Source organism: Schistocerca piceifrons, chromosome 5, assembly GCF_021461385.2.
Source record: "Schistocerca piceifrons isolate TAMUIC-IGC-003096 chromosome 5, iqSchPice1.1, whole genome shotgun sequence".
NCBI classification, from domain to species: domain Eukaryota; kingdom Metazoa; phylum Arthropoda; class Insecta; order Orthoptera; family Acrididae; genus Schistocerca; species Schistocerca piceifrons.
In genome coordinates this window covers 26,739,971-26,752,312 of record NC_060142.1, presented here as the reverse complement: position 1 = coordinate 26,752,312, position 12,342 = coordinate 26,739,971, and the positions used below count along the sequence as shown (strand labels likewise).

Sequence of the window (12,342 nt, the reverse complement as noted above, 5' to 3'; positions counted from 1 at the left end):
TCACAAGGCCAAAAAGATTTCTATCAAAAGAAAGATGTTCAGATCAGAAAGAGATTCACAAAATGTTATCAGGTACAAAACATGGGCAACTAAAAACACAGAAATGAAGTAATTTAAAAATTTTTGAAATGTGTCATTAAAGGAGACTGTTGAAAATGCGGTGGATTAGTTATTAATGAAGGAGTTATTAATGAAGGAGTTGTACAGTGAATTAAGGAGAAAAAACGAATTTTGAAGAACATAGTGAATCAAAGACATGGCATGTTTGGCAGATATTTAGACATAAGGTGTTGCTGAAAACTGACTTAAAGGAGTGGTAGAGGGAAATAACTGCAGGAGCAGTCATAGGTATGAGTACACATTTCAGATCATTAATGATGTGGCATATAGCAGTTGCAGCTGGGCTGAAATGAAGAGGAGGAAAGCTGGAAAGTGACCAGAAAGTGACCCTGCATCAAACCGATTTCAGGGTTGATGATCTAAACAAAACAACAGCATCATAGTGATCTGTACTTCAGTTAGAAGTTATTAATGAAGTTTTACAGTGAATAAGCAAGAAAAAATGAATTATGGAGAACACAGTGAATCAAAGACACGGCAGGATAATACATACATGTGCCTACATTGTCCTTTTATTAGAGCCCTATTGGGCAGGCAGGAGATGAAGGGAGGGAGGGAGGGGGGGGGGGGAAGTTGGGAGGGGGGGGGGGGGGGGCAGGCAAACTCCATCCCGTCCTACACACTTAATGCCTTGTGGAGGAGAACTGCGCAGAGGAAGTGCTCCCTACTTCCTTCGTACAGAGTGGTTTCAATGCATCTATGGATGCTCTGTGCTTCATACCAATAATGTGAACCACAGATAAGAAATGCTTAAATGTTTTATGTAGTTGGAATCATTCCTCATTGTTCTAGAACATAAAAACTGAACTTGTCATAATGAAATGATACACACTATTACTGAATAGCTAATACTGCAATACAATATTGACTCAGTTGCATAAATTGGCAGCTAATGGGGAAATCATAAATGGCCCAAAGTCTTTTCACCTCTACCAGTAAAAGATCAGGTAGCTGAAGAAATGATCTGATAAAACACTCACCTAACTTCTCAGACACCTACCTTTACCCACAAAACACACACACACATTGTAAATCTTGTTTAACTGATTCAGAAGTTTATTTTTATACTTACGTATAAGACTCAGGCCGGGGACCAGATGATGGTGCGTAGTAGCGGCATAATGTATAGCTCTTTCCATTTTTCTCAACAGCTACAGTTCTGTTTGACATCCAAAATGAAAACTCCTTGTCCATAGTATCTATGTACTGCTTTATTATCATTTGTGCTTCATGCGGCTTCACATAAGTAGTATAGGAATAAATCATGGGTACAAACATAGGTGGCTGTGAACGTTCTAAGTAGTATACACGACCACCATTTGGTATGTGGCCTATATCTTCTACCATATGAGCAAAGTTGGCAATAATGCCTTTTGCTGTTTCCTTCATGCCACATATCAGAATGCCATTAACAATCCAGTAGGTGTCCCAGTAGTAATATTCCCGAAAGCGTCCTCCAGGTATTATGAAACCATTTGGGACATATATCAGGGAATATCTGTCAGGATTTTCTTTCACATCATCTGAAATTCTTCGAGCCAACTCTTTCCACATGTCATTTAAATAGTAGGCCCAGTTTCTCAGATCTGGATCCCTAATAGTGTTTAGACTAGATGGATTTTTTACCCAATCTGGAGGAGTCCATTCTTCCAATTCCTTGCCCTCTTCAAAATTATCAGAAACAAAGTTCCGTATTTGTTCTTGTGAGGGTGAGCCATTTGTTGAGTCCATCAAGGTTTGGAATTCAGACAGAATTTCTTGTGATGGTTTTTTCTGTTTCATGTCCACAAAAGTTTTGTCATCGCTGTAAATTTTGCTCTTCTGCACAGTGTCTAGTAAGGATCCCTGGCAGTAAATCTGGCTGTAAAAAAGCAGAAAACAAAAAAAATTTAAATGCCATTTTCATAATAATTTCCAGTTTGCAAACTAACTATTTGTATAAGGTGAGTCTGAAGGCAACTAAAGAAAATTATGGAGGTTTCTTCACGACTTATTCTGAGTAACTGTGATTTATTCAGGTTTTTATGCTAGCTACCTTTATTTCAGTGTGAATACTTTCACAACAATGAAGAAGCCTGTAGTATGCAATCACTGAAACTTACAACATGAAACATTAAGTGATTCAAGAAACTTCAGATGCAAAAATACTCTAAAAAGCCAAGTCATATGGCACAGCTGACAGGGAGATGCCTAAATGCAAGAGTGTTTCTTTATTCTTCACACAGAGTGGCTGCCTTCCTTCACAAAGTGTTCAATTGTATCTGTTACATATGGGTAAGTTTAATGGGTACATGTGTAGCACAGTGCCATATTTCTGTCAGATGACAGCTAGAGAAGAGAGAGGGAGAATCTCCAACCTGGAATACAACTGACTCTTTCGAATAGCATCCAGGGCATTGCTGAGTTCAACAGTGTTACGTGCCCTCACTTCATGAGGTCCTACTGATAGGTTTGGAATTTAATTCAGAATACTGGCACAAGACTGTTGATCAGGAACTTTGCACCACCAACTCTCCTTCCATTTGCCATAAAGGCAAAGTACTCTGATGCGGTTGCTATGGCAGCAGGAGCAGCTCTACACAGTGTTTTTGTGCCACTCTTCCATTACACGGAATGGACCTGTACATGAGGTACAAATCAGAGAACTCTTCATCAGTAAACCTATCCATAAAGTTTTGTGTCACTGTAAGTATATAACTAAGATCAGTAGAGAAATGAATGTGAGACAGAAAAAAGTAATACTGAATGTGAGTTTGAGGATGAAGAGTAAAGTGGGCATTACTGTTGTCAATAGTAAATTTTGTATTACTGGTGGCAACAGTAAGTATCATGACTGAATGGAACAAATTCGTTACTAAGAAAGAGACACAGCTCATATTGTCAACATCTGCAGTGTTGTGCAGATATTTTCATTACAATAAAGATACGTAGGTGAATGGGAACAAGAAATTAAATAAAGTGAAATTGCTCTTTAATAAGCCTCATGAGGCTTTGGATGCCTTATTAAAAATACTCAAAAAATATCCCTGAAAAACTTGAAATTTTGTCAGTGAAGTGTAGGCTCAGCTCTTATATGCAAAGTAACATCAAACTGCTTCCATTCATTTCATTCATTCATTCATTTATGGCAATCCACAGATACTGTCACATAGGGGTACCTTCAGGAATTTTCTATCAGTTAAAGGATACATCAACAAAGAGAAGCACTTGCTATTAATTAATTCTGTACATTATTTTAAAGAATAAGTTTTATTACAGTTCTGTGAACTATTTTTGCTTGTTCAGACTAAACTGAAAATAATAAAATTAGCAGAGCATATGTTAATCTTCAAAAAGCTACACTGAAGAGAAGCTGTTTTTTCTATTACTGCTTGCTTATTTATTTTTGTAGTTAAGCATCATTTTTTGCCAAAAGAAACATGGACAATTTGTTCCTGTTGAAGAAACACACCACAGGCATATTTCTTACAATAAGGAAGTAAGCCTCAGAAACTCACCGGTTTATTGTTTTTTGTATTGAAAGGTAAAACCGCTTGAGAAAATTAGAAAATTATGAGGTAGAATTGTTGGTCAGCACTTACCCCCAGGCTTAAAAGAATGAGTATTTAGTGCTGACAGTACACATTAAAAAGTACAAAATTCTACTGTGGGTTTGAGAAAAAATAATTTGTTCCTTCTTCACGGAGCAGAGGGGAGAAGGTTGAGAAGGGCAGAATGAAATTCTCAAAATAAGTGGGTCACTATCAACCTGATATTAGCACAAAGATGTTAGAGGCCATATGTGCATGTATTGTGCATGTTTGAACGGCTTTGTCCAGAAGCTTAGTCTACTTACAAATTTACTTTTAAATATGATTGTTTGCTACTCAGTTCCTCCTCCATGTGGTGAGTAGCCTTCCACCCTAATTTGTGATGTGGAAGGTACTTGTGGTTCAGAAAGCTAAGAGAGTGTTGGGTACTTCTATTCTTATCTGTCAGCAGCACTAAATATATTGTCTCCTTCAGATAAAGTCTGTCTCAGAATTCTGTTGTCTGTTTGCTCATATATCAGAAGAATTATCTTCTTGGGCAGTGAACTTTAAGTAAACAATCTGAATATCAGAAATGAGCAGTAAGAATATTTTGTGAAGTAGTCAGCTGCTCATCTTTCAGATCTTGGAATTCTTACACACTTGACTCAATACATTTACTCCTTAATGGTTTCTGTTCCTAACATTAAAAATTAGATTCAACTGAACTGTGAGCTACACACATGTAAGATACAACACAAAAGTAGTTTATTATGTATTTTGAAGGGAGAGGGGCAAGAAAGGAAAGGAAAGGGAACGAACTTTGATGTCAGCTGCATTGGGACTTCATGTGGAAACAGTGGCGACGAGTAAAATTGTGTGCCAGACTGGGATTCAAACAGAGGATCTCCTGTTTATTAGGCAGTTGTGTTAACATTGCACCATTCAGACACAGTGTTTGTCTCAGCTACACAGCCTACCTCAGTACAACCCTCAGCCAACCCTCATTCCCACCTACCTGCAGTCCCTGTTCGTGTCCTCCATATTTGCTACTTTGAGGTTCCGAAAGGAGGTTGAACATAATTGTGTGTCTGCACTGAAGGCAGTGGATTCATTACCCATCAAGGTGAATCAATTATATGAACGTGTGGCTGTCTGTTATTTCAGACATGCTTGAAAGAATAGAGGCCATGCATTCATAAAACAAAAATAGTTTTCATGTAAACTTTGCCTTCTTGTTTATGGTTCAGAGAGGAGTTATGTGCTTTTGAGCTAAAGTATTCAAGTTCCTGTCTAAGAGAAATCAAGAAATTAGGGATCTCAACCAGCTTAAATGAAAATTAAAAACTTACCTCATGAGCCACTTTTCCAACAAATAATGTGAAAAGCTATTCTTGAGGGTAGAAAAGTTCTGTTACCTACATGGTGTAGTGGTATTCATTGTAAAGCTGCACAACAACTAGTAATGTATGTGGATGGGATCAGAATGTAATTGTCTAGGTAACTAATTTCCCAGCGATATGCCAGTGTAGCCAAATAACTAATAAATTACCTACAGAGGACAAACAGCAGCTGCAGAGTTTAACTGAGGGATCAACAGCATTCTTGAAAGCAGCAGCTTTCTTTTTAATTTACTTAAGTTTAACTGGCATAAGCATGCACAGGACTAAGCAGTATGGTAACAGAATGTTGTTCATTCAGTGCACAGAATATGCTTCTGTGACTTGCTTTTCTTTTGTGACTGAATGCACCCCATGCCAGTACTACTGAGGAAAACCCCCTAGCAGTACGGAGAACTGAATCTGGCTCCTCCGCATGGCAGTCAACTATGCTGACCACTTGGCTGGAGGTGGATAGATATCAATAACGAACAGCACTTGTACCAAACAATATTTTTGATTGTAGCAATAAAATATATTGCACCCAAGATGTCAGTTTTATTATGAGGATCACTGCTGTATGATTAAGAATTAAAGTTACAATATTCACCACTTGTGCATTATTTGATGTCAGTTATTTTTATATTTCCATTTTTAGTGTCATGGGGGTGGCTATTGAGAGTGCTATGTAAGGATCTGGCATGCTATTCTTGAGGGTAGAAAAGTTCTGTTAGCTACATGGGGTAGTGGTATTCATTGTCAAGCTGCACAACAACTAGTAATGTATGTGGATGGGATCAGCTATCTAGCTATCTAGCATGCTACATAAGGGTTATAAGTGCAGTACTGTCACTCTACTGTATAGGGGGGCAAAGAATGTACTTATTGTTTATAATGCAATGATAGAGGAACTCTGGCTCAAGTTTAAAAGAATAGTTGACCATGCACTGGATAGATATGTATGCAGTAATACAGTTCTTAATGGGAGGGATCCTCCATGGTATACAGTTACTGTAAAAAGAAGTTATGTAAAACAAGGCATAGGACTATAGATATGGAGATGCTGAATGAAATGCATTTGGCTGTCAAGAGAACAATGCATAATGCCTTCGATGACTACTGTAGCAGAATACTGTTAACTGACATTTCACAAAATCCAAAGAAATTCTGGTCCTTTGTGAAGACTGTTACTGGCACCAAAGTTGGTATTCAGTCCCAAGCAAATGAGTTAGGAACTGAAATTTAGGGTACCAAGGCAAAAGATGAAACGCTTAACTCTGTTTTCATTTGTTCCTTTACAAGGGAAAACCCACGAGAATTGCCCCAATTTAATCCTCGTACCACTGAAAAGATGAATAAAATAATTATTAGTGTCAGTGGTGTTGAGAAAAATCTAAAATGGTAAAAATCGAACAGAGCTCCAGGCCTCAGATGTAGTGCTTGACAGATAACTGTGGTCAGTTCTTGGAGAAAGGCACAAGTCACATTTGTCTACAAGAAGGGTAATAGAAGTGATCCACAAAACTACTGTCCAATACCCTTTACATCAATTTGTTATACAATTGTAGAACATATTCTGATCTCAAACATAATGGGATATCTTGAAGAGAATGACATCCTCATACTTAAAGCTTTGGATCAAGGCAGTCAGGTAGATGCAGCGTTTGTTGATTTCCTAAAAGCATTTTTAACTCATTATCACAACTATGCTTATTGTCAAAAGTACAATCATATGGGGTACAATCATGAGGCTGAGGAATTGCAGATGTTTTGTGTGGTCCAATGAGGTGCAGTTAGATTTTAACATTACTATGAACCATCACAGCTATTACTGTCCTCATGAAAATCTCACATTCATGTGAGCAAGGCAGTGAAATTATCAGAGCTTAATACATGGTGTCATCTGTTGTTGCATGTTTTGATTAGTACCTTCGGATCAGGCATAACTTGGTATGCTTGTCAGGGATTTTGGCTGTCAACCAAATACTGTGTGGAGATGAAATGTTTCACATGCAACAAGATGCAGCCTGTAATGAAACTGGACTTGTGTCACACTCCATTCAGTGTATAACACACTTCATCATCTTGGTTCAGATCTGCCAAGCCAGGTTTGGGTCACGTATCTGTGATTTCTGAGTATTGTAATACCCACTGCCTACATGTGCAATTCTGCTAATATTATTTATTCACTCATAAATTATTCATATAAGATTGACACTATGCAACTTTGGTTAATTTAATAATAAGCACTTAGTAAACAATGCTTTGATGTCACTGTTGGCATGTGGTACATTTATTGTGATAATATCAACAGAGTTGAGAGGGCTGTCAGCAATGAATATATATTGGATTGCAACTGCTAGTCATTTCCATGTTCTGAGTGCGTTTACAGTGCAGAGAGAGATGTAGATTGTATTTAACTCTTTATTAATAAATACTCTGAACATTGAAGTTGTTTACAATTGTTTGATAAAAAGAAGCAATGAACAATGAAACTGAATGCTTAAATAAAAATAAAACTTGAGAACTGGTAAGTAATCCAGTGAATCTAAACATTCTTGATGTAAAGTAGGTTTTTATGAGAAAATCAGATGTCACTTGTAAAGCAAGATTAGTTTTAAGGGGCTTTCAACAGAATGAGATTGTGGATGATATATGTTCACCAGCTGCTGGGATGCAAACATTGAAAGTGTTGTTGTCAAAAAGTCTTTACTGTAGAACCAATTGATGTACAGACTGCATTTCTAAATCATGAAGTTTTCTTGGAAATTTATGTAAACAAATGTCCAGGATATGAGGATGAAACAGGTTGAGTCTGTAGGTTACTTAAAGTATGGAAATGGAAATGTCGTGTGACTAGGGCCTCCTGTCAGGTAGACCATTCACTGTTTGAGAGAATGTCCTCAAGCACAGTGCCATTGTCTGGAAGAGTTTTTAAAAAGTCTAGGTTCTAAAAAAAGTAAATATGATTATTACCTATATGTACTGATGACTGCAAATAATATAATTGTATTTGTCGATGATTTGCTAATTTGAGGTAAAAGAAAAATGTTGAATACAAGAAATAAAGAATACATTATTTAAGCAATTTGAAATGAAAGTTTTAGATGAAGTAAGCAATTATCTTGGGGTAAACATTGACTATAATTATGCAGAGAATGCAGTGGCTCTTGGTCAGGAAAACTGAATCGATCACTTGCTGAGAAATATCAGAATGAACAATCAAAGTTGCATAGTATATTCATGCAAGTTAATTTGAGATTAAAACCAGCACAGTTTGAGCAGATTTCAGAGTTGTTACAATTATTTTCACTTTAAGTATGCTTTGTGAATACTCAAATATTTGTATCAAACAAAAGGTTTTAAGTTAACATTTTGAAGGACTGAAAATATTAATCTCTTAAATTATTTTGTAGATAAGAACTGGGCTGGTGATTGTATAGAATTTAAGTCTACAACAGGCTATGAAATTAACTTTTTCAGAACTGTCACACTTTGGAAAGCTAAGAAACAATGTATGTGTTACAAATTCTTATTTTTATGTTGAAATGTAGCACTGTCAGAAGCTGTCACTGAGATCAAGTTAATTCTGGATATTTTGAGTATTTTTGATGCAAAGCCTGGCGAGCCTGTTAAAGTATATGAAGACAACTCAGGTGTAGACAGTATTGCTATATATTGTAACATTACTAAAAGTTCAAAGGATAATGGCATAGACTACAATTTTGTGAATGAATCTTATATGTATGGGCTTATAGACATTTGTAAAGTGAATACATAAAACAATGTAGCAACCATTTTTTTAAAATCTTTGAGAAAGGATAAATTTGAATAATTTAGAGAAATGTTTGATGTAATTTGATTGTGATGTAAATATAAGGATTATGTATGGTTGTACAACAGTTAGTCAGTTTCATGCCCTGAGCATTTGCTGTGTAAAGAGAGATGTAATTGTGTTAACTTTTTGTTAATAAATAAATATAAAAAGTTAACAGATTATTAACTGTTGTATCAACTACTAAATAATGGTAAGAGCTAACTCCAAGATAGAAATCTACTACATTCTGACATCACATTTTGTGATACTTAAGCACAAGAATGTGCACTAAATGTGATGCATTTTTCGCAGATCTTTTATGTGATTTATCACAAAACTGCAAATTTTCATAATGCACAAGCATAACAATGAAAGGTACCAAATATGATTTGTTAGCTTCATAAACACTTAGATGAACGTGATGGCTAATCAGTTTTCTTTCCTTCTTTATCTATTACTCCATCCAAGACAGTAAATATTGTATGGATGGTCTCCAAAAGTGTGTGTTCTTTTATTCGCTGGTATGGTGTGCTGTGCTATTCTGAATACTATAGTTATGCAAGTCGGCATTTGTCTGAAAACCTGTAAGATGGGCCCTAAAATATAAAACATATTTGTATAGGTATATAAGGAAGGTACTGTTAGTACTGTACCCGTCACTGCCAAATGTAGATGTTGGCGTGTGGTGGAGGGATGTAGGACATGGATGGACCCTGTCAGGATGCACCATATTAGCAATCCATGCAAAAGGAACATACAAAATTTTACATTAAGTAATACAAATGAATAATACATACAAAATTGTACAAAAATGTTCAAGGAATAATACTTGGTCATACGAGACACAGTAATACAATTTTTATATATGTATACTAACGGTATTGTATCTGCATAGTCTCTTTGCCCTAAAGCTTTACTTTTGTCTTCCCTAAACAGGAAGCACTTATATTCACTACAATAATTCAGTAAGGATTTTACCACACTGTCTATCAGATTTAAAAAATTAACAGAAACTTTAGGGGACAAAAGACAGTGTTTTCAGTTTTGCCTTAGTATAAACATTTCAGAATTATTTATTGGCCTAAACAGTCACTTACCAAGTAAAAACACTGTTCAAGTAGAAATTATTTAAATTCTACTTTAAATCTGTTTTCACCTTGTAACTTTATGATGTTGGCTGGCAGTATGTTGTAGAGTTTTGTACCCATATAGCTCACAAGACTTTGCGTGTGTGTTCTTTTATTCGCTGGTATGGTGTGCTGTGCTATTCTGAATACTATAGTTATGCAAGTCGGCATTTGTCTGAAAACCTGTAAGATGGGCCCTAAAATATAAAACATATTTGTATAGGTATATAAGGAAGGTACTGTTAGTACTGTGCCCGTCACTGCCAAATGTAGATGTTGGCGTGTGGTGGAGGGATGTAGGACATGGATGGACCCTGTCAGGATGCACCATATTAAAACTCGGCCATGATCTTCAAGTGTGTTATTATTTCCAGCTACAGTGCCACATTCCTCTCTATCTGTGTCACAGGGTCCCACGATGCCAAGGACACCACTTCACTGTCTGCAAAACACCTTGGCGTGGAAAGGCTAACTCAGCGACCCATGCAACATATTGCAGTGTGCTGGACGTGTACAGCCGCAGTGTTTTGATGACATCAGGATGCACCGGCAGCTGACTCAGTGGCCTTTACTTCGGAATGCCTCCAGCGTGTGTTGAAAGTGAACAAGACTGCCCTTGATAGCAAGCCATCGGGTTGCCAGTTACTGGCTGGCTACAGACCCTGTGTTGGCCTCAGAGGGTCAAACCAGCGACCTGCCGTGGACTGGAATGCTGCTGGCACCCCATCTGCTGCTGCATGTACCCAGTGGTGTGAGACGCCCCACTGTCCAGGGGAGCTGCCATACTTGAATCCCCCTCGTTAGAAAACCAGCACCTACTTGTACGCAGCTATTTTGCTAACACGCTGCTCCAAGTCATGTACTCATAACACATAGTTTGGGTCAGTGCGCCCCTTCTGCCTGAAACTTGCATCATGCAAACCGCTGTGTTTACTCTTTTCAGCAGTTCTACAGCCCTGTGGCCTCCATTCTACTTTGCAATTGCTGGTAAGCGTGACTTACTGTCAACAGGCCTGTGCCTGGCTGTAACTTGTGCACTCAGAAATATTGCACTGAATCTAACTTTTTCCTATGTTAAACGGTTGTGCTGCTACATTATTCCCCCCTTCAGAAAGAACCTGTCCCCAGGTCGACCTCTAACTACTCTTAAACTTGTTTTGTTCATCCCATACTTATGACATATATACTAATACTATTAGGAAACTTTGGTGTGGCCTAATACTCTTAAACGCATGACATGAGACAAAATGTAAAAAATCTTTACTGGATGAGCACTCCACTTAATGCTCCATCAACCCCTTACCTACCCATCTTATGCCCTTGGTATCCAATCCACTGATATTTGGACTACCATCTCCACATACCTCGAAAAAAGGTCTATTATTGTCAGAATGAATCTGTTCCCCAATGGTGTTCGACTGAAAGATTCTAAGAAATTAATTCCCAACTCAGAAAATGGACATGTCGCTTCCGGCAACCATTGTAGCTGTATCCGTTTCCAACTCAAATCTGCTCTCTGGGCACATGGTATACAATTCTTGACATACTGATCCACTTCTACTTTCCTATCCATCCACCAATACCTGTCCGTCACTCTCCTATTCGTCGCTCTACTCCCACCATGACCAGATAACACGTGATCATGTGCTTCTTTTAAAAACTCATCTCTCAGCTTTGCTGGCACTGCTACCCTTGGCCCTAACTTTGTTTCCCTGCACAGAAGACTGTCGTACATATTAAATTCTGGCTGTGTCCGATACAATTTACAATCATTGTCAGTGTCCTGTAATTCTTGCCATCTTCCTAGGTCATAAACTATGACTTCTACTTTTGCCACCTTTCTACTCAGTGTATCCGCATTACCGTGCTTCTTGCCAGGCTTGTGCACCAACTCATAGTCAAATTCACTAAGCCTCACAGCCCACCTAGAGAGTCTAGTGGACAGATCCTTTAACTCCAACAACCACGTCAATGGAGCATGATCTGTCACTACCCGAAATCTTCTCCCATATAAATAACATTTAAAATATGTGATTCTATAGATTACACTAAGCATCTCCCTCTCTGTTGTTGTGTAATTCCTCTCTGCTCCATTCAACGGCCTATGCGCATAGGCTACAGGACGTTCTTTCCAATCGATTTCCTGACTAAGAACACACCTTAATCCTTGATTTGATGCAACACATGCTAGAATAAATTCCTTTTCAAAATCTGGAAACACAAGAACTGAACTTGATGTTAACACTTATTTCAGTTTGTCAAACACTTTCTGACACTCTTCTGTCCACTCAAATTTAACACCCTTCCATAACAATCGCATCAATGGCTGGGCTAAATCTGCAAAACCCTTCACAAACTTTCAACAGAAATTGCAAATTTCGACCACTAAT

The 12,342-nt window shown here is 37.7% G+C and overlaps 1 protein-coding gene across 1 annotated transcript in view; it reads right to left on the bottom strand.

Annotated features, from left to right (window-relative positions):
* The window catches only part of LOC124798129 (trehalase-like), a 363,441-nt gene that overhangs the window by 201,820 nt on the left and 149,279 nt on the right, over positions 1 to 12,342 (bottom strand). The window contains exon 2 of the mRNA XM_047261387.1: positions 1,193 to 1,981. Within this exon, the coding sequence (XP_047117343.1) occupies positions 1,193 to 1,981 (789 nt within the window). The remainder of the gene's footprint in view (positions 1 to 1,192; positions 1,982 to 12,342) is intronic.